This window comes from Theobroma umbraticum, unplaced genomic scaffold (assembly GCF_002168275.2).
Source record: "Theobroma umbraticum cultivar Fairchild unplaced genomic scaffold, ASM216827v3 scaffold_95.0, whole genome shotgun sequence".
In the NCBI taxonomy this organism is placed as follows: domain Eukaryota; kingdom Viridiplantae; phylum Streptophyta; class Magnoliopsida; order Malvales; family Malvaceae; genus Theobroma; species Theobroma umbraticum.
This window is the reverse complement of record NW_018397257.1, coordinates 6294398-6317923: the sequence shown is the minus strand read 5'-3', so window position 1 is coordinate 6317923 and position 23526 is coordinate 6294398. Positions and strand designations below refer to the sequence as shown.

The following is a 23526-nucleotide window of genomic DNA, read 5'->3' as shown; positions in this document are numbered from 1 at the left end:
ACATTATTTTTACAATATATTAAAATATTAATATGATCATTTATTTTTTATTTAATTTTTCTCTATATTAAAATATTAATAAAATATAATTTATTTGAAATAACAAAATATTAAGTGATAAAAAAAGATATAAATATATTTTTATTATAATTTATGTTTTTTTGAAACATCATTTTTATAATTTATTAAAGTACTACTAATTTTTAATTAAAAGTTTAATATGATCACTTATTTTTTCTCTATTTTTAAATTTTTTAAATATTAAAATATTAATAATTTATTTAAAATAACAAAATATTAAGTGATAAAAAAGATAAAAATATATTTTTATTATAATTTATGTTTTTTAATTTGCAATATTATTTTTGTAATTTATTAAAGTATTAATAATTTTTAATTAAAATTTTAATATGAGCATTTATTTTTTATTTAATTTTTCTCAATTTTTTAAATTTTTAAATATTAAACTATTAAAATATTATAATTTATTTAAAATATTAACAATTTATAATTAAAATTTTAATTTATTTTTTAATTTGAAATATTAATATTTTAATAATTTACTATAGTTATTATGGACTTATAATTAAAACTTTAATATAATTTTTTAATTTCATTTTTTTTTGCTTTTCTTTCTTTCTTTGCAACCACCAAAGATGAGACCAGCACTTCTAACACTACTGGCACAAAATTGGTCAAAATATCCACCAAACCCTTGTATTCATGCATTTTGTTTAATTTAATCATCGTACTGAAAATTGAAGCAATTTATTTCCTCCCTATAACGATATTCAATTTTATCGTTATAAAAATGATGTCAGTGTTTTGATGATGTGGCACTCACATGATTATGTGGCATGTCACGTGGCATCGATATGATGACGTGGCAATGCCACGTTGCATTCTTATGATGACATGTCAGTACCATATGATAGATCAAAAATTTTAAAACAAAATTATGTCATGTCATAGTGATTAAATTAAACAAAAATATATAATATAGGGACTAAACTAAATAAAATTAAAATTTTAAAAAATTAAATTAAAAAAATATTAAAAGATATAAATCTTTAAGTAGATGATTAATAACATAAAGTTTTAAGTGTGAAAAAGTTATGGTGTTAAAAAATATATATAAATTTTTTTTCTTAATTATTTGATTTTAAAATATTTACATTAATTTTTTTTTGGCAAACTTAAGATTGAATTCTCCTTTTATAAAAAAATTTTTGAAAAAAATTTCATACCTAAAGTCAAATTTAGATAAATAACTTACATTATGTTAGAATAAAATAATATAAAAAAACTAAATAAAATTTGTTTCTTTTATTTATAATAGTACAAAAATTTTAAATTTATTTTACTTAGTTTTTAACTTGAGTTAAATTTAAATTAGCAAAATAGATTGATTTAATTTTTTTCTTTTAAAATAATAAGGATAGGAGATATGGAGTTAGCGATGATTATAAAAAAAAATTCTTCATTCTAACTTGCTTAATTTAAAATAATAAAACTCTTATTACAACTATATAATTTAAGCTACTCCATTGCTATAATTTTTTATTTATATTTTATGTTTTTATTTTATTTAATATTTTAAGTTATATTTTTTAGGTTAAAATTTTTTAGATTAAAGATCGCATTTATAATTGATAGAGTTAAATATTGTAAATATTTGTCTAATTTTATTTTGTATATATAAATTTTTTTTATATCTAAATTAATAATTTAAATTTAAATTTAGCTTAATTCGATTGTGATATTTGAACTTAAATAAAATCATTTTATAAGAAATTTTGAGCAAATTTAAATAAAAGGTAAATTAGATAAGGGTTAAATAATTCCAAAAGAATAGATATTTGTAAATTGTGAATGTTATAACTAAATCAACCTATTTTTCTGATTTAAGTTTAACTCAAGTTAAAAATTAAGTCAAATAAATTTCAAATTTTTATACAATTATAAATAGAAGAAAAAAATTTAATTAGTCCTTTTATATTATTTTATTCTTATATATTGTAAGTTATTCATCTAAATTTACCTTTAGGTATGAAAATTTTTTTGTAGAAGAAGAATTTAAACTTAAATTTTGTAAAATAAGATAAATTAATGTACATATTCTAGAATCAAATAATTAAATAAGAAAATAAGTTATTTATTTTTTTATTAAATATTTTTAAAATTAATACTTACAATATGAATATTAGAGAAAATTGAACCTGATTTTTTGATAAATAAATATACATTTTTTATTTCTTTATATAAAGAAATATAAGGCTAGGATTTAGAAATTAATTTGGATTTTATATTATTATTCCTTTTTAAACTCTTTAACTAACCATTATTTTTTATTTTATTAATTAGGTCATAAATAATAAAATCTTCTATTCATGTCTAAGTCTCTATATAATTCATAACATACTATCATTGACCAAATTTAATTCATAACATATTATCATTGGCTAAATTGATGCTTGCATTGATATTTTGTTTCTCCAAGAAAATTTGTTTTATTTGTAATTTCTTAAAAAAACTTAATCAACAAATCATAGAAATATTTAGGTTTTGACGAATAAATTCATTTCATGCCCTCATTAAGTTAAGTTATATGTGTCCGAAAATTAAAATGTGTATAAGAGTCAATTTTTTTGCTAATTAATATGATCCAAAAATTTCATGTTTAACCTCTCATAATGGAAAGGATACATGAGTCATATAAAGGGCACATCAATCAATTTAATATATGGTATTTATTACCTCTTTAAAAAAATAAGTTATTGATTTGTCATTCTTATAAATAAATAATATATTGTTTATTGATTTTTACTAAAAAAATTATATAATGTTTATTTATATAATTAAAAATAAATCATATAAATTGAATTACTTATTTAAACAATATAGATTTGATTTCAATTATAAAAATAGACTTGACACAAATTTAAGCCCAAACTTAATACAAATTTTTCCATGATTTTAACATTTTTTTGCCATTTAAGTTCAAGCCCAAACCAAGCCACATCATTACATGTGCCACGTCAGCGCTGATGTCATTCTTTTAACGATAACATTGGAAGTTGTTAGATAGAGGGACTAAATTGAAATAATTTTTAAAATCAAAAAATTAAATTACTTTGATTTTAAATATAGAGACTAAATTAAACAAAATATATAAATATAAAGACTTGATGAGTATTTTGACTAGCAAAATTTGGTCTTTAAAGCACCAATTTTGCATTTCTAGTGATCAAGGATAGATTAAAAGTGGTGGCGGTGCTTAGTTTTATGTTATTATTTAATTTTATTTTAAAAGTGATCGAAATCTAGATAAAAGCTGTCATGGAAGAAAGTGTGTTTGGTGAGAGTCAACAACTATTTGAAGAATGAAGGCTTAAAGGTTGAGGCAAAACGGTGTCATTTCATCACTGTTAGTATGGATAGTCTTAAATGCATGATAAAGAGTTGTTTAAATAAGTCTAGTTAGTTGTTTAGTGTTATACGACATAATGCTGTGTTCTTTAATTTTTAGTGTTCAAAACTCTTTGTCCAAGTATCATTTTGATCTTTGTTTCTCTTCCAGCTTAATAGCTACTTTAATTTTTTGTTATTGTTGCCATTGTAAGTGCACAAGAACCTATGCTTCATATCTATGCTCTTTGTTTTCAGTCCTATTTTTCAATATACTCATACTGTAGCTAGATCTAAGCTTGGTTGTTTTAGTTTTTCAAATTCTTGCATAAAAACGAAAATGGAAATTGAATTGGTGAGAGGGAAAATCATATTTTTAGAAAAGCTTTTCAAAAAAAAAAGGTGATTAATTTTTTTTTCAAAATTAAATTATTGACTCAATTCATAACTTGATATAATTACCTTTTAGTCATCTTTCATATAAAATCCTAAATATGTCACTGCTTACGGTGAATCAATCATTAGAGAGTCAAATTGATACTTCTCGTATCAAATCTGGTCATTAAAATATAAAATTCGACTAATAGAACTTTATATAAGCGTTTTCTTGATAGATTTGAAGTTAGAGTATCAACTTGAATGTTAGATTTTATTATATATAAAATAATAATTTTTTCAAAAAAGCTAAATGCATATTTGTTTAAAATTTTTTTTAAGCCATTCCTACTCTAATAGAATAGTTAATATCAAGGGAGATTCAAAATTAACTATTCCATATTTTTAAAGAAAATCCATTCTTGGAGAATGGTCAAATGAACCAAACGTAAGCTTAGGAACAGGGGAATTAGGAATACCCCAACCCAACATGCCACAAGTGAAGATGGAGTTTCACTAACAAAGGTGTCTTTTCTTGAATAAACACGAGCAATATATATTTCTTGTGCTTAGATCAAGTCCCTAATAAAGTTCAATTATTGTAATTAGGGATACGAAAAAAGGCCTCTATATATACATATTTTATTTTTTATTTTTCTTTTAAATTGTGTAGCATCGTTGTAAAGTTGTCGGTAAAAGAGTATAAATTTTATTCTTTTTGTTTTGTTTTGTTTCTCTTAATTTTGTTTCAAATGGGCTCTAATTGTACTATTATCAATAATCCTCTCGAACCCTATTACTCCATTAGCCTTACAATAGGGGGGGAGGGCCGGGACAGAATAAGATTGGAATAATAATCTCTTCTTACATCAACAAATAAATACACCAAAATGCAATATTAATTTTAATTAAAGTAACTTATACAAGTGCGAAGTATTGACGATTATAAATAACTAATTTTTAAGCCCTGCATTGCAGGGTTATTCTTTTGTCATTGTTTATTTTAATTTTGAAAACTCTATTTATAAATTAATTTACATTTTTTTGTTTACTTAAATCTTTTTCCCAAAAAAAAATGGCTCCAATTTTTTAATCAAAAAAATGTAACAACAATCTCATTAACACAATTTATCTCACCCAAAAAGTGATTAGGGCGCACCCATCTTAATGACAAGAGAGAGCTAAAATAATAAAAAATAGATATATTATGTAAATAAAAAAATATTAAAGGATACTTATATTAATGACAAAAAAATGAAAATAAATAAAACTATAATATGATAAATACTTTAAATACGAACAATGACACAGCTATGCTAAGGTTTAATTTGTAACACCAATTAATGGTGCACCAATTTAAGATCATTTTGTTTGCTTAGACTTAGACCAATCTCGTTTCTTATAATTCATAATTTGTTTTTTTTTTCAACAGAAAGATTTCAATTTATAATATATATTTTTGTATATAATATGCAATCTAACTACAAGTTCTGACCTATTCTTACATAATAACAATTAATATATGAATCAGGGCCGAATATCATTGTGTTCTACTATTAATATTTTAGTAAAAAAATTGATATCAATTATGAGATTATATTTTATTATTATTATCATTACTATGATTGTACAATACCAAATGTATTCCCTAAACACTGATACACTCTTATATTCAGAATTCACAAATAAAATTATAAGAACGTTAATTTTATTCTATAAAGGGGAAAAAGAATATTATAATAAAAAACAAAGTAAAGTATAAATATTCAAAATATGCAAAAAATTCCTAATAAGATTAAAAGCCCGTTCAATTTTAGATCCAAAGAGTTGAAAAGTAAAGAAAATGATCCCGAGCCCTCATCCTTATCACTTTCCTCTTCAATGGGATGATTGAAGTTTGAAGGTACAATAGTATCCGGGGCAGAATCATCACTCCCAAAATCAGGACTGTTTGGAGCTGGGGCGTCATCTGGTTCTTCTAGGCTCTTGGGTAACCCTTGGCCATGAGTCACATTTATTTTGAATTGCTGACCATTCTTGCACTGCTCACCATCATAATCACTGGAGAAGAAATAATTCATCCCTTCCTTCACCAGGGGAACTGCCACTGAAACTGGATAAGGTGCCGTGGCCGAAGGATTGGCCGCCGACCATTCGATGGTATCGTTTTGCAGAGCATCATTGTAATCACAGAGCTTGTATATGGTGAAATTGTATGTTTGCACTATTGAATGGTTATTATCTGTATTGAAGACTACATAAACAAAATGAACAGAGAGTACTGTCAGAACGAAACAATCTCTCTATTTCTGAATTTAATGTTTAAAAAAAAGAAACAAAGAGTAACCAAACCTCTGAATTAGTGTGACCAAAGAACCAAATGGTCCATATTGAATACTGACAACACCATACCCTAATAAGTTAGATGTATCCACTTTGTGGAGAAATAACATAAAGAAATGGCTTCTATCTGGCCAATATATTCTGTAACAGAGTAATAGTGAACACAACAGAGAATTGTCAGAATATTCTTCAGAGTGCAAACCTTTTTTCTTTTTTATGTGTACTTTTTATTATTCCATCACCGGCAAAACAATCATCTTCTGCCAGCTAGGAAAAAGACGGTTCAATGTTCATGCATGTTATTCTCCGAATCCAAGAAGCCAATGCCCTCAACTTTAAGTATGTCAGTCAGCGAAATTCTTATAATGGTATCGCAGATGGGAAACTTCTGGCAACACAGTCTTATCTTTTTTTGAATATATAAACTTGTAATTATTGAAGTCAATAAATTCATGGAGGATTGAGAGGAAAATATCTATCGAGAGAAACTCAAAAAAGGCAATGGTTGAGATGCATGTAAGGCCAGGTGTATGGACAAAACCTATGCATTCTCGGTACTAAATGCTTCTCTTTTTGGATCAAGTTTTTTCACTCACATCTATGCTTAAGTGGGAAAGCATAACTTAAAGGTGCCTGATTAATAGAGCACTGTCCTTTTTTCTAAACTAATGGAAGAGTCGAGAGTGAAGTGGGTTGTACTATCAGCCCTTTAGTTTTCTCCATCACCAGTGCCTATTAGGATTTGGGAGTAATAAAAACCCCAAAATGAAAAGAAGAAGAAAGGAAAGGAAATCAATAGCTGAGATGAGGTATGAGTGGAGCAAATTCAAGCAGAAGTTTAGGGAAAAAAAATTCAAGAAGGCAATTTGGATTAGTTCATTTCTTTTCCTCAGTTAAGAGTTTCTGCAAAAGGAATTCAGAAAGTTGCAGCTATATTAAAAAAAAGACCAGCTATAATACTTCACAACAGATCAGGTAACTTGAGTATTTGTGAACTGAAGATCTCCAACTTAACTTTTGGAAACATTTCCTTATATGGGTTCACATGGTTTCTGCTGTAAATGGAAATTTACTAAAAATCCACAGATTTTTGTCATGACTACAGATAGGAAACTAGGAGGAAAGCAAGGTAAATATATATTGCTCATAATTCATGAACGACAACATCAGAAGAGTAACAATTTAAGAGAGATGCAAGCATAAAGATATCTTACTAAGGAAATCTCCCAAGCTGAAGTTTTTGGTCTCTGCCCATTTCTGGTAGTTTACACTAGGCTTTTCAAGGGTGTCATACCAGCCCAGGGAGTCACCAACTGTATAGTTCTTGTAAGCTGTAACAGATCCTGAAAAAGAGAGAAGCAGAAGACAAGAAATCGTGAAGAATTGCAGAACTGAAGTACTACTGTACCGTCGCTGTTCCATCATTCTTAGTTTCTGTGATGTTTGGTGGCCTATAGTCTTTAACCCCAGGACTTTACCTCTTCTACTGAGAGAACTACAAGCAAATGGAATAGCTAGTTACTTATTTGTATATGTAGCCTTGCCTTTGGATGGAATTACTAGAATGGTCTATCTTTTTGTGATGGTCCCAGAACCTTTAAATTGTCAGATTTATTTATTTTTTCTTTAACAGCTGAGTAGATGATAAGAAAGGAATAATCTGCCTACTCAAAAGTTATTAACTACCCAAAACCTGAATAATTTACTCATCATCACAAAACTTGAAGGACTTGATTACTAGATTGTTTACAATTTTATTGTTTCTAATTGCAGTTTTGAGGAAAATAAAGCCTGCTCACACATACATTCCATTCTGATCAATTCTTTTTGGATAATGAATTTTAACTGTGTTATGCAACAAAAGCAAAAATGTATAAATGCATCCAAAATGAACTACCATTCAAAGGGCAATGAGTCACAGTTGCAACTCAACTTGCTAGTAGAATATGGTCAATGCTGGAAGGTCACCTCTCATTTCAACACAGCAATAGAATATGCTAGAACATATATATATATACACACACACATACTAGAATGCTAAGATTCAAGTCAACTGCTTAGCTACTCAAATTTCCTGGTTGATCCAATAGTTCTGGTTTCAAGCCCTGGTGTTTTGAGTGGCTTGTATTATGCAGTGAAATGCTTGAACTAGTAATTTTAGTATCTTACAAACAATAGAATTTAAATACATTTCGCCCCCCCTCCCCCAAAAAAAAAAAAAGAAAAAACAAAGAAAAAAGGAACTATAGAAGCCATTGTAAATGCTTCTATGAAGGTCTCTTTCAAAGCTTCCTCCCTCAAAATGGGATACAGTACAGACTTCCATAAATGCAAATGTATGAACAAATGAACAATGGCAGGGGCAGGTATCATTTGCCATGAAAACTTATAACATCTTTTATCACGTGGACATTGACATGACAAATGTTACACCCTCCATTTCCAGCTTTCATAGCATATTTTTATCTATTTGTAACCGCACATTGATATCATTAGTTAAACTACTGAAATTAATATATTGATGATTTCATCTACATATAACCATTCAAATTTAATTCACTGCTCTTTAATCAATCAAAGGCTAGCATTTATATGTATTTTTTAACAATATTTTTACCTTTTGAGGTTAAATTAAAAGGAAGAAGAAGCCTCAAAGATATTTATTTGTCTTTGTATAGTAATTCAGAAAGTCATCCAGAAATTGCGTGGATACTTTGTTTTTCTTGTAAAGGACAGAAACAACAACCAATTGATTGGATTTGGTAAGTAGACTAGGTTAGGTGGCTGAAGGGGCTGTCACCCCACTGGCAAAGAAAGAATCAAACCACCGAGAACTATATATTGAACATAATTAATTTTTTTATGTTTACTATATATCTTAATTATTTTATAATTTTTTTGTACAAATTTGGTGGAATTGAATGCCCCCTAGCTAAGATATGCAGGTTTTACCTTCACATTGATAGTAATTTTGTTAATAAAACAGATGAATTCATTTTTAATTTTCTCATACATATCATATAGTATCTTAATTCTTACAAGCATTAATATTGGGCAAATGCTTGGGGTACAATTATAAGGTGTGTATATATTCATATATGTACAATAACAACTAAATTGACCACTAATAAATTTTATTCATAAAAAAGATGAACTCTCCCTCTAGTTTCTGTTTAGACTTACCTTTTACTGGATTTACTAATAAAATGTCGAAGGGATAGACTTTCGTATTAAATATTAAAATTTGAATCATAAGATAAGATATTGGACTTATCAAATATCAGTGATGGGAAGCCGAAGCAGTTGAAATTGGGTTGTCATCAAGCTAAATCCCCGAGGAATTGAAGATTACTTATATTTATTAGATTGGGGTATAGCATCATTAATTTTCTTCTCTCACATATTTATTAAGACTAAAATAAGAATAGAAAGAGGTGGACATGTGAGATGATGATACTAGAAAGAGTGTCGGTGGCATTCCAAGCTGCGCATGTGCCCTACCAACTACTGCTACATGTGCCATATGTCAATTAGACGCCACGTCGCTTTTCTTCTTCATACCTCTTCTGTTTGTATTCACTCCACCGCTACGGTACCCTACAAGGACTAACAATATCTTTGTAGAAAAGAAGGAATATCCACGTATGTTTGGTTAGTGGAAATGTTTTTTTTTTTAATTGTGGATGTAAGTAAATTTCAGCGTTCAATTAGTTAATTTTGTCTATGGGATTAATATTCTACTTTAAAGATTTCGAGTTCAAATGAGATAAAAAATTATGGGATGCAAAACAATTACTTTTCATTATATTGTTTAAAATCACATGTATAAAAAATTAAATAAAAATTCGAATGGAAAATAAAATTTAAAATTCATTAGATAAATTACATATATAAAAACTTAAGATAATTTTAATAAATCTTACTAATATTTCTATAAATTTGTGTTTTGAATGAAAATTATCAAGTATTTTTCATGGTTAATAACCCTAGATTACATTTTTTACCTGAATGAATAGTATTATTTCCAAGTCATTTCTAACAATCTTTAATATATTTATTTAGTTTCATCAATTTAGGGACGCTATGAATTTCACAAAGTTCACCTATAAAATCTCACTTAAATTTTGCCGAAAAAAATTAATTAAAATAGCTAGCAAAGTCACAAAAGTAAAACCAAGAAACTCATATTAATTAAAATTTTCAAGGACAAGTACAATAATGTTAATTCAGAGCTACAACCTTCAAACCATCAAATTTAGCAAGAACCTGGTTAGCAAAACCCTTCAGAAATCATTGCAGCACATCGTCATCACCTCTTCTCTTTCTAATCATGTACCAGAATTGATATTATCACTTTTCTTAAATAGCTAATTATCAGAATAAGTTTTCAAAAGCAACCCCCAACAGCAATAATCCATGTTTAGCACTTCAATAATGAGATTTTTAAGTTTGAATCTACACTGCACCAACTTAATCATCCTAATAAAGAATGATTTTTTGGAACAATTGGCAACTAAAGACAACAATGTTGCATCAATCACTTTCCTAGAGCAATGCTTGCTCAGCCATGTCCAAGGATTTTGTTTTCCTTGGACAACTCTAGAGCCAGCCGTCTTACCTCTTGGATTGCCAGACAGATTGAATTTATAAGCATGATATCTCTTGTATGTGCACCAGCTGGAAGCCAGGGCATGTCAAGTCTTTGTAGTTTGTACTAATAGGATGTTCATGCAGCTCGCTAGTGAGGGCATCATCAATGTGGCACTTCACTGAATCTTTTGAGTCATTGATCTAAGAATAGTGCAGAAATTTTTATTTATGATGTACAAAAGAGTTGGCACTACTTTTGCACAGAACTGCAACAGCATGTATAAAACCTTAGGCGATATAAATCGAATATAGGGGGACAAAAAAAGGATCACAAGCTGATTATGTGATAAACTTATTGGCTCTCTGGTGACACTGCCACAAATTATATTTCTAATCAGTGCCTTCATCATCATACAAATTCAAAGCTGCTTCTTAGTTCTGAGTAACTTGATCATCATATCTGCTCTTTGTCCCAGTCTCGGATTCTGCTGTGTCTTCCTTGTACTTATACCATGAAGCACAAAACAGATAGATAATAAAGTTGAGGGTGCTAAGGACAGCTAGGAACCAATAGAAGAGATTCAGATTATTGACATTTAAGTTATCACCGTGTATCCAACCTGTCTTGCTTGGAGTGATCTTCTCAGTGACAGTGTTTATAATGTTGACGAAGGCAGTACTCAAGAAGTAGCCAAATGATAGAGATAACCACGCGAAGGAAGTAGCAAGCGATTTCATCCCTGAGGGAGCTTCCTTGTAGAAGAACTCCATTAGTCCAACAATGGTGAACATGTCTGCTAGTCCAAATATTCCATATTGGAAGGAAAGCCAGAACAGACTAATAGGCTTGTACGGATCTTTTATGGCCTGATCCCTCCTCTTAACTTCAACTAGGCCGGCAACCACCATTGATATGATAGAGAGGACAAGGCCAACTCCAACCCGCTGTAGTTGTGTGATGCCTGAGGGATGTCCAGTGATTTTTCGAGCAAAAGGGACAACAAGAAACTCATACATGGGTATTAAGAATATCATAAAAACTAGAGGAATTACTGGCACAGAGGCTGAAGGGAATTTTTTGCCAAAAATATATGGATCCATGAAGAACCCTTGGTGCACTGAGAATGTCTGCAATTGGGCCAAGCATGTGTTCATTATAATGGTACTGGCTAAGATGGGCAACATCCTTGCCAAAACCTTGACTTCCTCAACTTGTGTCACCGAGCAAACTTTCCAAGGCTCTGGAGTAGTCTCTTCAGGAAGAATAGCAGCCTTGTCTAGTGACCTGGTTCAGTCACGGGAATTAATTAGCATAGATGTTGTTGGTAAAGATCTAAAATGTCAAATCTACTAAATCAGGTCTGATTTGGCAAGTGACTTTGTGTTTTAGTAACCTCATCAATGAACTACTAAAAGTATTAATTACTGTCAAGAAGAGTATTTGATTGTTTATTTGATCACTCTCTGAAGTGAAAATAACAAGTTCATGGTATATATTCACCTGAACTGATTGGTATGAGAGAGTTTTTCATCGTATTGATTTATGTCCTTATCACTGATCTCGAAAAGTTCATCAGAATTTTCTGGTAATGACAATCTTCGGTTTTTCATTGCAACCACGATAACCTGAACAATCCACAATTCACTCTTATCAGGAGTCAAATATTATGCGGTACTATATGAGCACGAGGGACAGAGAAGGTGAGAAAATAAACCTGCACTATTCTCAGTAGAGGACTGTTCCCAAGAGGGGGAAAGCGGTAAAATGGCTTCCCAAGAGCAACTGCAATGAATCCAATAATAGCAGTCATAGTGCCCATGAAGAAACCCCAGTACCAAGCCTCGTTCATGCTGACCCACACTACGAATGAGACACCAATTACTGCTCCAAAAGTGGTGCTTAATAAGTACCAATTAAAATAGCTTCCAAGCTGCTTTGCTCCTTTTGGATCCTTGGAATCAAATTGATCAGCACCAAGTGCTGGAAGAGCTCCTTTAACTCCACCTGCACCCAAGGCTAATAGAGAAAGCGAGCCATAGAACATCAATGCTATGCGGCCTTTGACACAATCCCTCTGGCAAAGAAGATCGGGCCGTAGGTCTTTTGAATAAGCTTGGATGGTAACCATTGACAGTCCCTGCGAATAAAGGATGATTAAGAAAATATTGAGGAAATTAATAAACAAAGGATTAGGAAGTCATTGAACTTGTACAAAGCGAGGCACACTTTGATATAGTTATACTTACTATTACTTCCAGAGATCCAAATATCAAAATTGTATACAGTCGGTTCAAGTAAATGTCTGAAATGAAGCCTCCTAGTAGTGTGAGCAAGAACACTGAGCCCATGAAGTTCGTAAGAGTATTTGAAGAAGTGGGAAGATCAAGTTTCATCATAAGGTGGAAATACAGAACCATGCTAACCATGTTAGCAACAAACCCAATATTCTCAAAGGCCCCAAGTACTACATATCAGAAGAGAAACATGAATGAGTTTATTTAATTACTTCATTGTGATCAAGTTACCTAAGCAAATCCTAATTTGCAAGCTTCTTAAGAGCATAGTTCTCACCAAAAACAAAAGAGCAAGCTCGGAATCCACCTTTCTTAGCATCCTGAAATCGAAAAACAACAGTCAGTACATTAACAATACAGAGGGGGAGGTGGGAAAAGTAAATGGAAGCAATATGGAGATAGTCACCATTTTTGAGGCTTGAGGGCTTAGCAAGTTTTCAGTTGCTTGTGAGCTGTATGTTGTCTTGATCAAATCAAGGCATGGCAGCTCTTTAATAAGGGAATGGCAAGAGATTCTAGCCCCCAACTCTATTCTTGACTCCAGGGACTCCTTGGATAGTTTATTCCTCATTTTGGAAACCAAAGCCGAATTCTCTCTCACTGTCTGTGTGGTTACCGCTAGTATTATTCCCTATTTCGGATTATGTTCTTTATGTTTCTTGAGGATGTTGGGAGCCGTTTTCTTGATCACCTTAAACATTTTTCTGCAATATTTTTATTATGCATACTTTAGATGTATATATATATCCTCCCAAATCATTGACTTTGCTAAGCAGGTAGACAAGGAAAGGTTGTACAACTGTGGGAATCTGCCTCCGAGGGAGATTTCCACAAAGGCTATAAAATTGATAAATGAAGCTATGGAAGTCCTCCAATGGTAATGCCTTAGGCAATGGTTAATAGGTTGCTTTAGCCCTTTATGGCTAAAGAGACAAGGTTTTTAGAGATATATGTATATAGTATTTATAAATTCCTCGTCCTATTAACCATTGCCTAAGGCAATACCCCTCCTTTTAGTCGGCTGCTGTTCTCTCCAAAATTTATAATAATATCTTGATTAGAGGTATGTTGTCTTGCTCTCTCTTTTCCTAGCGAAACTGACTTGAGTAGCTCGCAGTCGCCCATGTTCGACGGTAGCCACCACAAGGACACCAATGGGGTAACCATAATCAGACTTTGGTCGAAGGCTTTACTAGACTGTAGAGGCGTCCGCCGGCCAGATCCAACTCAGGCCCGGCCGTTTGATTTTAAATTATGATTAAATTACTAAATAATATATTTAAATATATAAAAAATTATTTTTAATATTTTAAAATTATAATTTTTACTTATTTTAATGGCATTTAAGATTTCAAAGTATTAACCGAGGTTGATCTGATTCGTCGCTACCTCTAAATAGATTAGAAGTCTTGAATTGAATGGTCATTAGTCTGCTGTCAGTCTATAGGTGACTTGTTCTGAATTTCGGTCCACCCTTTCCTTACCTTGTCATCTTGATTTGTATTAAAAAATAATATATTTTCTATTTTTATTATTTAGATGATTTGAAGTTTAAAAATTATTTATGTATATAAATCTTTTCAGTAAACTTACGAATCATGATTTGAAATGTCATTTAAAATTCTTATGTCCAAATGAATGGGGTTGCTATGATTTTTTTTTTAAAAAAAAATTAGTTATGCGGAAATATAATTAGTTATAAATATGATTGAAAATTTTAATTGATTTTAAAATCAATCACCTTTAATTACTATCAAATTAAATAATTGGATTAAATCATAACTCGATTCTGTATTAAATATAATTTAATTGGGAAAAATTATTGTCATCCTTGGATCTTATTGAAAATAAACCTACCTCGTTATTTTGAAACATTATTTATCTCTTGAAAAAATAACTGATGTTAGGATTTCATAAGTCTTGTTCAAAGGTAAATATTAAAAATGCCCTCATTTTTTTCTTCTTTTTATTTATTTATTTTAATTAATATCTTTGTCACTAAACCTTTTTTTCCTTCAAATGAAAGGTAATTAATTTATTCTAACTAAACATGGCTTAATACAATGATTCTTTAACTGCAAAATAACCATTCCTCCAATGCCTTCCACAAATAAAATCAGATACAAAATGCACATTGCCCATCTTCAGCTCATTAATAAATTCCAAGTATATTCCATAGGAATAAGATGAATTTCATTATATTTTCTACCAAATATAAAAAAAAAAAACAATAGCAGGAAAAGGAACAGATATAGCCAATACTATTAACTGTCATTATAGCAAACGAATTGAACAGCAAGGCTAGAATTCAAACATATAAAAGAGTAACACAAACAGCTTTTCGCTTATGTAACTACTCAATCTAACAGAAATTGCACTTTTTTACTCTCAGGCAGTATAACGAGGCATTACCACATTCCACAATATAAAGTAGCATACAGCGTTTACATCTCTCACATCTCACGAACATCTTCCTCACCATCCTCCTCCTCCTCATATTCAAGTTCCTCATCAGCTGTAGCATCCTGGTACTGCTGATATTCAGATACAAGGTCATTCATGTTGCTCTCAGCCTCAGTGAACTCCATTTCATCCATTCCTTCCCCAGTGTACCAGTGCAAGAAAGCCTTCCTCCTAAACATGGCAGTGAATTGCTCACTCACTCGCCTGAACATCTCCTGAATGGAGGTTGAGTTACCAATGAAAGTTGATGCCATAGACAGGCCCCGAGGAGGAATATCACACACACTAGACTTCACATTGTTTGGAATCCACTCAACAAAGTATGAAGAGTTCTTGTTTTGAACATTAATCATTTGCTCATCAACCTCTTTGGTGCTCATCTTCCCCCTGAACATGGCTGAGGCTGTGAGGTAGCGACCATGCCGTGGGTCTGCAGCACACATCATATTCTTAGCATCCCACATTTGCTGGGTGAGTTCTGGGACAGTTAGAGCACGATACTGCTGAGATCCCCTCGAGGTGAGAGGAGCAAACCCAACCATAAAGAAGTGCAGACGAGGGAAAGGAATGAGGTTCACTGCAAGTTTGCGGAGGTCAGAGTTGAGCTGGCCAGGGAATCTGAGGCAGCATGTGACACCACTCATGGTTGCAGAGATCAGATGGTTCAGATCACCAACTGTTACAATCAACAAAAGAAAGTTACTTCAGCATTAGCCTGATAGCAATTTAGCATTCAGGAGAAGAGTATAGAACTTCCCACAACATCAACCACATAAATCTCAATCAATTCTCACTTATGCAGTAAGAAAAAGGACTTCAATTTTTTTTTTTTTATAAAAAGGAATAAATTTAACTTATTTACCCAATTATAGCAAAAGAACAGGCCTACCCAGCCAATACTATCCCATAACATTATTTAGGAACAAAAGACTCACACTATAACCAAATCTGGGAAAAATACACTAATAAACTTGACTATAGATTGTAATAATTCTCCTGTTCCCTTCAATATTATCTGATATTAACACCTATTTCTAAGATGTACATTTACATAATCCTTCACAATGAAAACCATACAACAAAACCAGCAATAGAAAACTTTAGGCAAACATTATTAAATAATTCAACTGAAACCAATTCCCCAGAGTTATCCTGCAAATCAGTTACTGCTAAAGTTTTGAGCAGAAATTTAATGGAAGTAATACAAGATACCAAACCAACACACAAAATCAATTTTTGTTCATTAAAAAGATATTGTAGGCAATCATACAATATCAAGTAAAACAAATGAAACTTACAGCTAGGAGTAGTTAACTTCAGGGTCCTGAAACAGATATCATACAAAGCCTCATTGTCCAACACCATGCACTCATCAGCATTCTCAACAAGCTGATGAACAGAAAGGGTGGCATTGTATGGCTCAACCACCGTATCCGAAACCTTTGGTGATGGGAAGACAGAGAAAGTGAGCATCATTCTATCAGGGTATTCTTCTCTGATCTTTGAGATCAACAGGGTACCCATCCCGGAACCAGTTCCTCCACCCAGAGAGTGGCAAACTTGAAAACCTATTCACACAAACAAATAAATATGTAAACAAAAACCAAAAACCAAAATTAAACAAACAAGATACCCGCAACATCAACACCAAGATCTCCAAAGCTAATTTCATTAGCATTATTATTTTACCCATTGCCCAAGTTGTTTGGATTACCGCATAAAGAACTTTGAATACGTTAACATAATTCTAATTCAATTTTTACTTCCTTTTCTATAATTAAATGGACACGTGGCAAAAATTAAAGAGACAAATAGCCACAAATTTTACAAATTAGAGTATTCGACTGCTGGTGTGTAGAATTTCTTTTTTGGAATCGGGGAAGGGGATTACAACACTAACTAACGAGCCAAATGCTTTTACAGACATTAAAATCTCGTTTAAAGCATCAATATTAAAGAAAAAAACAGCTAAAATTGTATTAAAAAAAGAACTAAAAAAATTATACCTTGGAGACAGTCACAATTCTCAGCTTCCTTTCTAACAACATCAAGAACAGCATCAATAAGCTCAGCTCCTTCAGTGTAATGCCCCTTAGCCCAATTATTCCCAGCCCCAGATTGTCCAAACACGAAGTTATCGGGCCTAAAGATCTGTCCGTAAGGTCCAGTCCTCACACTATCCATAGTCCCCGGCTCGAGATCCATGAGCACGGCCCGTGGGACAAACCTTCCACACGAAGCCTCATTGTAGTAAACATTTACGCGCTCCAATTGCAGATCGGAGTTTCCGATGTAACGTCCTGTGGCGTCGATGCCGTGCTCGTCGCAGACCACTTCCCAGAACTTGGATCCGATCTGGTTCCCGCACTGCCCACCTTGTACGTGAAGGATTTCCCTCATTTTTGTTTTTGAATTTTTTTAATTCCTGCGACAATCAAGAAATGGTAAGTTAAAAAGCATAAAATAAATGAGTAAAAAAATTAGATCTGGGGATTGGGGCTTACAGTGGGCGAGTGCTCGTTGGGATGGATGACAGAGGATGATAGACAAGACAGGGAGGGATTGGAGATGGGGTGAGTGAGTCAGTGGGAGTAAGAAATGAGGATAAATAATGGAGAATGGAAGGGCAAGGCTGTGAGATCGGACGCTTGATATTGTTTCCCTCCTTTTCCGTTATTTGGCCGTTGGATTTTGTTTCGGTGGGTTTTTTTATTTTTTTTGAAAATTTTGGAGGGGCTTAGATTGACGGAAATGTCCTTTTTTCGGGTGACTTGTTTATCCTTTATCAGGTCTTTAAATTATTTAAAAATTTTAAATAATTTTTTTTATATTTTTATTTTAAGTTAAATAAATTTTTAAAATTAATAATTAATTAATTAATATTATTTATAATATTATTAATTATTTTATATTTATATGATATTAATGTGAAAGGTGAAAAAAATTATATAATCGTATTATTATGTCAAATTAGTATATTATGTTATTATAAATTGTGATATATCTGTAAGTCACATTATTATCAATTATGATATGTTAACATGTTACGTTAATATTATAGAATATAAAATAATAAAAAACATTTTAGGTATGTTAATTATTAGTTATAAAATTTTATTTTACTCAATACAAAAATATAAAACTTATTTGACTTAAATGAAAAGTACAAGAGTATGAACAAACATAATAAAATTATAAAAACTTACTTGAATTTTTTTAAATAGTTTCAAGACTTTTTTTAGGTATTAGGCCCTTGAATTATTATTTGAAAAAAAAAGCAAGAGAATTTTGGACATTGATTTAGAAATTATTTAATATTTATTTAAGTACATTAAATTATATTTAATATAGTAATTACTACAGTGTAAGGTAAAATTGATCTTAATCCAAACTGGGCTTCTATTTATATTTTTAAAAAATGGGTAAAGATTTTCATTGAAAATATGTGTGTTCGCATATAAATATAAGTTTTTTACAGGTAATTTTTTTACTTTTAAAAGTAAATGATTAAAAGTATAATTAAATGAAACTAAATACATTTTTTTATTTGTAGAGCTAATATAACTTAAATCCATTCCTGATATTACATAAAGTTTTGTCTTTTTGTATATATAAATGATATGTGAATAAATATTTCAATTCTTTTATGATTTGATAAAATTTGTTTAACTAATATATAAATCTTTAGAATCCGATATATATGTAGTTATGTATGATATAATTGGATGACCATTAGTCCATAATCTTCATGTTGACTTAACCTCTTATTTCTTGATTAAACTGGGAATTGGTCATCACTTTTTGGTATAAACACCTTTGGTGTTTGATCTTGGTAGTCGGGGAATCAACCCATTCCTAAGAATTCATTGTCCCACTAAAGGGTAACTTGGTCTGTTTATATGCAAAAATTGCTTAATTCTAATTCAAAAAGGAAGGGTATTTTTATTCCATCACTGTATAAAACTTTATTCTTGTTTTAAACTAGAAAATTTTTGTCATGATGTATTTGGATGGAGCAGGTAGTAATTTCATTTGTTGGATCAAGAAATGAGGAGAGAGATTTGGTTGTTGCATCCACCATGGACCAAATAGAGACAAATAAGGTGGAGAAGCAGTGCTGTAAGGGCCACATGAGAGAGAGATGGCCATGTGACCTGCCAACTATCCTCATAACATTTAGTCACTCATAACTCAATTCTTTCACTCACTCATAACTCAATTTTTTGCTTAGGTTTTAGGCCAAGCATATCCCCCTCCCCTCCAACTCATTCCTTTTTATTTATTGCTTCTAAGTTTAGGAGTGTTATTGTCCATAAATCTCAACAAATATGGAAGAAGAGAAAGTTGGCATGGCAACCTAAGAGGTTTATTTTAAAACAAGTTGTCGGTCCACATTTAAGTTAGATTCACACTAATGTTTATATGTTTATCATATATTTATTATATTAGATAGTAGGTTTTACATGGTTTGGCACTAAATTAAGCAAAAGCAAACAAATGGTAGGGGCAAATTTGTTGAAAGATCAAAATCAAATGGATGACCCAGCAATACTCACTTTTTAGAGTGACATTATTACTAATCACCTTGGAGGAAAAGCTTACTATTTATGTGTTCTTATGTTTATCGTTTTATCACGTGATAAGGTCAGTCGATTATTGGCTACGAACATGAATGGCATGTGCCTTAGGATGCTACCTTGAACAAAGCAAAAAGCACAAGACCGAGGCACATGGTACCAAGCAGGCCAATACCATTTAAAGATTCAAATACTCTATAGACCTTATCTCTCCGTTCTACTGTTACCTCGGAAATACTCATTTGATACACACAAATAGAATAATCATTGCACATTTGACACATTTGACTCCATGTCAGATGCATATATCATTTTATTCAAAAATTTATATTTGAATTTTCGTTCTCCAATAAGATTAATCAATTAATTAATTATTACATGATGCTTTCTTCTTACCCAGAAAAGACCTCAATTGAGTGATGCTTAATTTATCTTTCTTATTTTCAAATGTATAAAGAGTAATGTTATTTTGTTTGATTACTCCGAAAAAAATTATAAATTAACTTTGTGAATATTTATTTTTCTTTGAGTATTAAAGCCGTCGGACACTTTGATAATTCTCAATTTCAAGTACATTTTGTGATGAATAATGTTTTATCCTCAGCATACAAATTATTTAATCAATTTTGTCAGAACCGAAGCTGAGCTTAGGTTTCTTTATCACTTTGCTGTTAGATGCGAGAGCCTTGGATCAGTTATGAGGTAGGGAAACAAAAAATTTATAAATGAAAGTCCAATTTCTATTATACTTAGACAAAACGCTTCACATTAATATTAAAAGGTACGTTTGTCATCTCTATAAGGACATTGTTCCTCCAATAATTGCCATATTTCACATTAATATATTAGTTGGCTTAATGCTTAAAAAACTCTTGCATTATTTAAAAAAATTCAAATAAATTTTTATTTTTTATTATATTTAATTAAACTTTTATATTTTTATTTTGAATAAAACATACTCTTATAACTAATAGTTGACTAATTAATATTAGTTTCAATATCACTTGTCATTATGTGCTCACGTAATATTGATGTGAAGTTGATATGAAAGGTAAAAATGTCATATTTGCATACCACGCCATCATCTCTTTTTACATGTTAGCTTGTCACTTTAACATCAAGTGGTATAAAATAATAAATAATATTTTAATTAATAATAAGTAATCAATTATTAGTTATAAAACATTATTTGATTTAAAATAAAATATAAGAACTCAATTGAATGCAATAAAAGAATAAAAATTTATTTAAATTTTCCTAAAGAGTCTAGAGGTTTTTTTTAGGTATTGTACCTTTATTGGTATGTATGTAATTTACATTACACTATATTTGATTTTACAATTTAATTGGCTTGATGGGAAGTAAATTTTAATAATTTACAACTTGTTTGGTTGAGAAAATGGAATAGTCATTTTCCCCCCTATAATACCTTGTTTGCGTCACAAGAATAACCATTTTTGAAGAAACCTCAATAGCCATTATGAAGGAGACTTCAGTAATAGTTAATCCAAGAGAGGGGAATAGGTAAAAAATTTTGTTGAAAAAAATTACCTTGAAATAAATTTAAACATTACTGTCGTATATAACATACATTTTCTTCATTTGTCACATTTCCTTTCTTTCTTTACCCATTTTCTACCTTTTTTCATCTCTTTGTAAAGTCGCTTAACGAAGGGTGGCAAGGCGCAAAGGTGTTCGACTGCAACAACACTAATGCTGATTGCGAGAAGCACCGAATGGCGTTCCTCCACCACATTCGGCCACAAGGAGCACCAAATTGACACTTCATTACGCCAACCACATCTCTGCTGACAGGCCTGTAGGAAGAAAAAAAGAAAAAAAAATGAAAATGCTAGAATGGAATGAGTGAAAAAAAAAAGAAAAGCTAAAAATTAATATTTTATATTTTAAAATTAAATTAAAATTTTGATTATAAATTATAAAAAATAATATTTAAAAATTTAATTATAAATTTTTAATATTTTTAAAATAAAATAATTATATACTATAATAAAAGATATTTTTGTTATTTATCATTTATTCCTTGGTTATTTTTACAACTATCCTTACCAACCAAACACTATAATAAATTATAATAACAATTCCTATTTCATTCTCATAAATCAAACTATATAATACTATTATTCTTTTATTCTATTTGTACGTAATGGTTATTCTTTTCTCACTCTATTCCACTTTGCAAACTAAACTTACCCTTAAGAAAATTTCCACTTAATGTCTTTTTATTGTATTGATAACAATTACAACCTTTTATAAATTAAATAAGTTTGCACAATCCACTAATACAATTTGTAAAAGAAAGACAAAAAAAATGATATTTTATATGAAACGCAACATTGTAACTAGAAATATAATAATAAGTTATTTAATCAAGAAAATGTAACTATTATCTCATTAAAACAATTTATCTCACCTAAAAATAAATATATTATGTAGACCAAAAGATGATTAAAGGATACTCATATTAATGACAAAAAAAGAACCGAGTGTAAATTTCATGGATTCTAGATTGTAAAGACATGCATAAAATCTAAGGAAAAGGGTAGAAGTCGAAAGGTAAAGAAAAGAGGGAAAAACTGATGACCTTCATTTTATATTCAGCTAGTAAACAATTATACTATGCTTCAGGTATTTGTACTACAATTAACTACAATAGTTTTGCTAACTACACAATCTAATAACCAACTAACTTTAGTTAATTATATTTATAAAGCTATAGAAGTTAAGTTAATATTGCATATCAAGCACGTGCTCAAGCTCTTTTCTTTTCTTTATTGCTGCTTGTAGACTTTTCTTTACACACTCCCTCAAGATGAGTTTGTACGTTCAAAACACTAATCTTGTTCAATAAGAACTAAAATTGTCTTGGCAATAAAGATTTGTGAAAATATCAACCAATTGTAAATTTGTTTGCACATAATATGGCTTTATAATCTTAGTTATCATTTTCTTTCTAATAAACTGATGATCAATTTCAATATGTTTTATTCTTTAGTGAAAAATGGGGTTTTTGCAAATAATCATAGTTAATTGATTATCACACTTCAATATTACAACATTAGTTTGATCGATATTAAAGTATTTCAAAAAGGACAAAAGCCGAATGATCTCACGAAAAGTGGTAGACATTGCTTAATATTCAGCTTTTGTAAAACCTTGCGTTACCATTGACTGTTTTTTGGATTTATAGTTTATCAAATCATTTCTAAGAAATATTGCATACCTTATCACTAATCTTATTATTGTTGAACAACCAACCTAATCACTAATCATTTCTAAGCTCCCATAAGAGCTTTTTCTTCTCTTTTTTTAAAAATACAAAAAAAAAATTTTTTATTTTAAAAATATCCTCAACTATTAAAAATAATTACAATATAACTCTCTAAAAAAAATACCTTTTACGATAATTTTAACCAAAATTATAACTTATAAAAAAAAACTTACCAAACAACTT

At 30.3% G+C, this 23526-nt stretch overlaps 3 protein-coding genes across 3 annotated transcripts; all 3 read right to left on the bottom strand.

Annotated features, from left to right (window-relative positions):
• Positions 1-5474: 5474 nt before the first annotated feature.
• On the bottom strand, positions 5475-7756 carry LOC110412227 (early nodulin-like protein 18). Its single transcript, XM_021422746.2, has 2 exons — positions 7341-7756; positions 5475-6037 (listed from the first exon to the last, which is right to left on the bottom strand). Exons 1-2 carry the CDS (start codon positions 7549-7551, stop codon positions 5550-5552), a joined length of 699 nt encoding a protein of 232 aa, XP_021278421.1. The 5' UTR covers positions 7552-7756; the 3' UTR covers positions 5475-5549.
• Positions 7757-10936: 3180 nt separating this feature from the next.
• On the bottom strand, positions 10937-13582 carry LOC110412357 (protein NRT1/ PTR FAMILY 4.5-like). Its single transcript, XM_089782906.1, has 6 exons — positions 13418-13582; positions 13289-13331; positions 12964-13181; positions 12432-12854; positions 12218-12342; positions 10937-12001 (listed from the first exon to the last, which is right to left on the bottom strand). Exons 1-6 carry the CDS (start codon positions 13580-13582, stop codon positions 11149-11151), a joined length of 1827 nt encoding a protein of 608 aa, XP_089639032.1. The 3' UTR covers positions 10937-11148.
• Positions 13583-15143: 1561 nt separating this feature from the next.
• On the bottom strand, positions 15144-18130 carry TUB6 (beta-6 tubulin). The gene is made up of 4 exons (XM_021422638.2): positions 17979-18130; positions 17481-17899; positions 16773-17042; positions 15144-16150 (listed from the first exon to the last, which is right to left on the bottom strand). Exons 2-4 carry the CDS (start codon positions 17872-17874, stop codon positions 15465-15467), a joined length of 1350 nt encoding a protein of 449 aa, XP_021278313.1. The 5' UTR covers positions 17875-17899; positions 17979-18130; the 3' UTR covers positions 15144-15464.
• Positions 18131-23526: the final 5396 nt, after the last annotated feature.

Coding starts and splice junctions, on each gene's coding strand:
- LOC110412227 (XM_021422746.2), bottom strand. CDS start 7,551: ATGATGGAACAGCGACGGTACAGTAGTACTTCAGTTCTGCAATTCTTC. Junction 6,038..7,340: donor CAGCTTGGGAGATTTCCTTA/GTAAGATATCTT, acceptor TTGTTTATGTAG/TCTTCAATACAGATAATAAC.
- LOC110412357 (XM_089782906.1), bottom strand. CDS start 13,582: ATGAGGAATAAACTATCCAAGGAGTCCCTGGAGTCAAGAATAGAGTTG. Junction 12,855..12,963: donor TTGGATCTCTGGAAGTAATA/GTAAGTATAACT, acceptor CTTTATTCGCAG/GGACTGTCAATGGTTACCAT. Junction 12,002..12,217: donor TCTCATACCAATCAGTTCAG/GTGAATATATAC, acceptor TGACTGAACCAG/GTCACTAGACAAGGCTGCTA.
- TUB6 (XM_021422638.2), bottom strand. CDS start 17,874: ATGAGGGAAATCCTTCACGTACAAGGTGGGCAGTGCGGGAACCAGATC. Junction 17,043..17,480: donor GAATTGTGACTGTCTCCAAG/GTATAATTTTTT, acceptor TTGTGTGAATAG/GTTTTCAAGTTTGCCACTCT. Junction 16,151..16,772: donor GAAGTTAACTACTCCTAGCT/GTAAGTTTCATT, acceptor TGATTGTAACAG/TTGGTGATCTGAACCATCTG.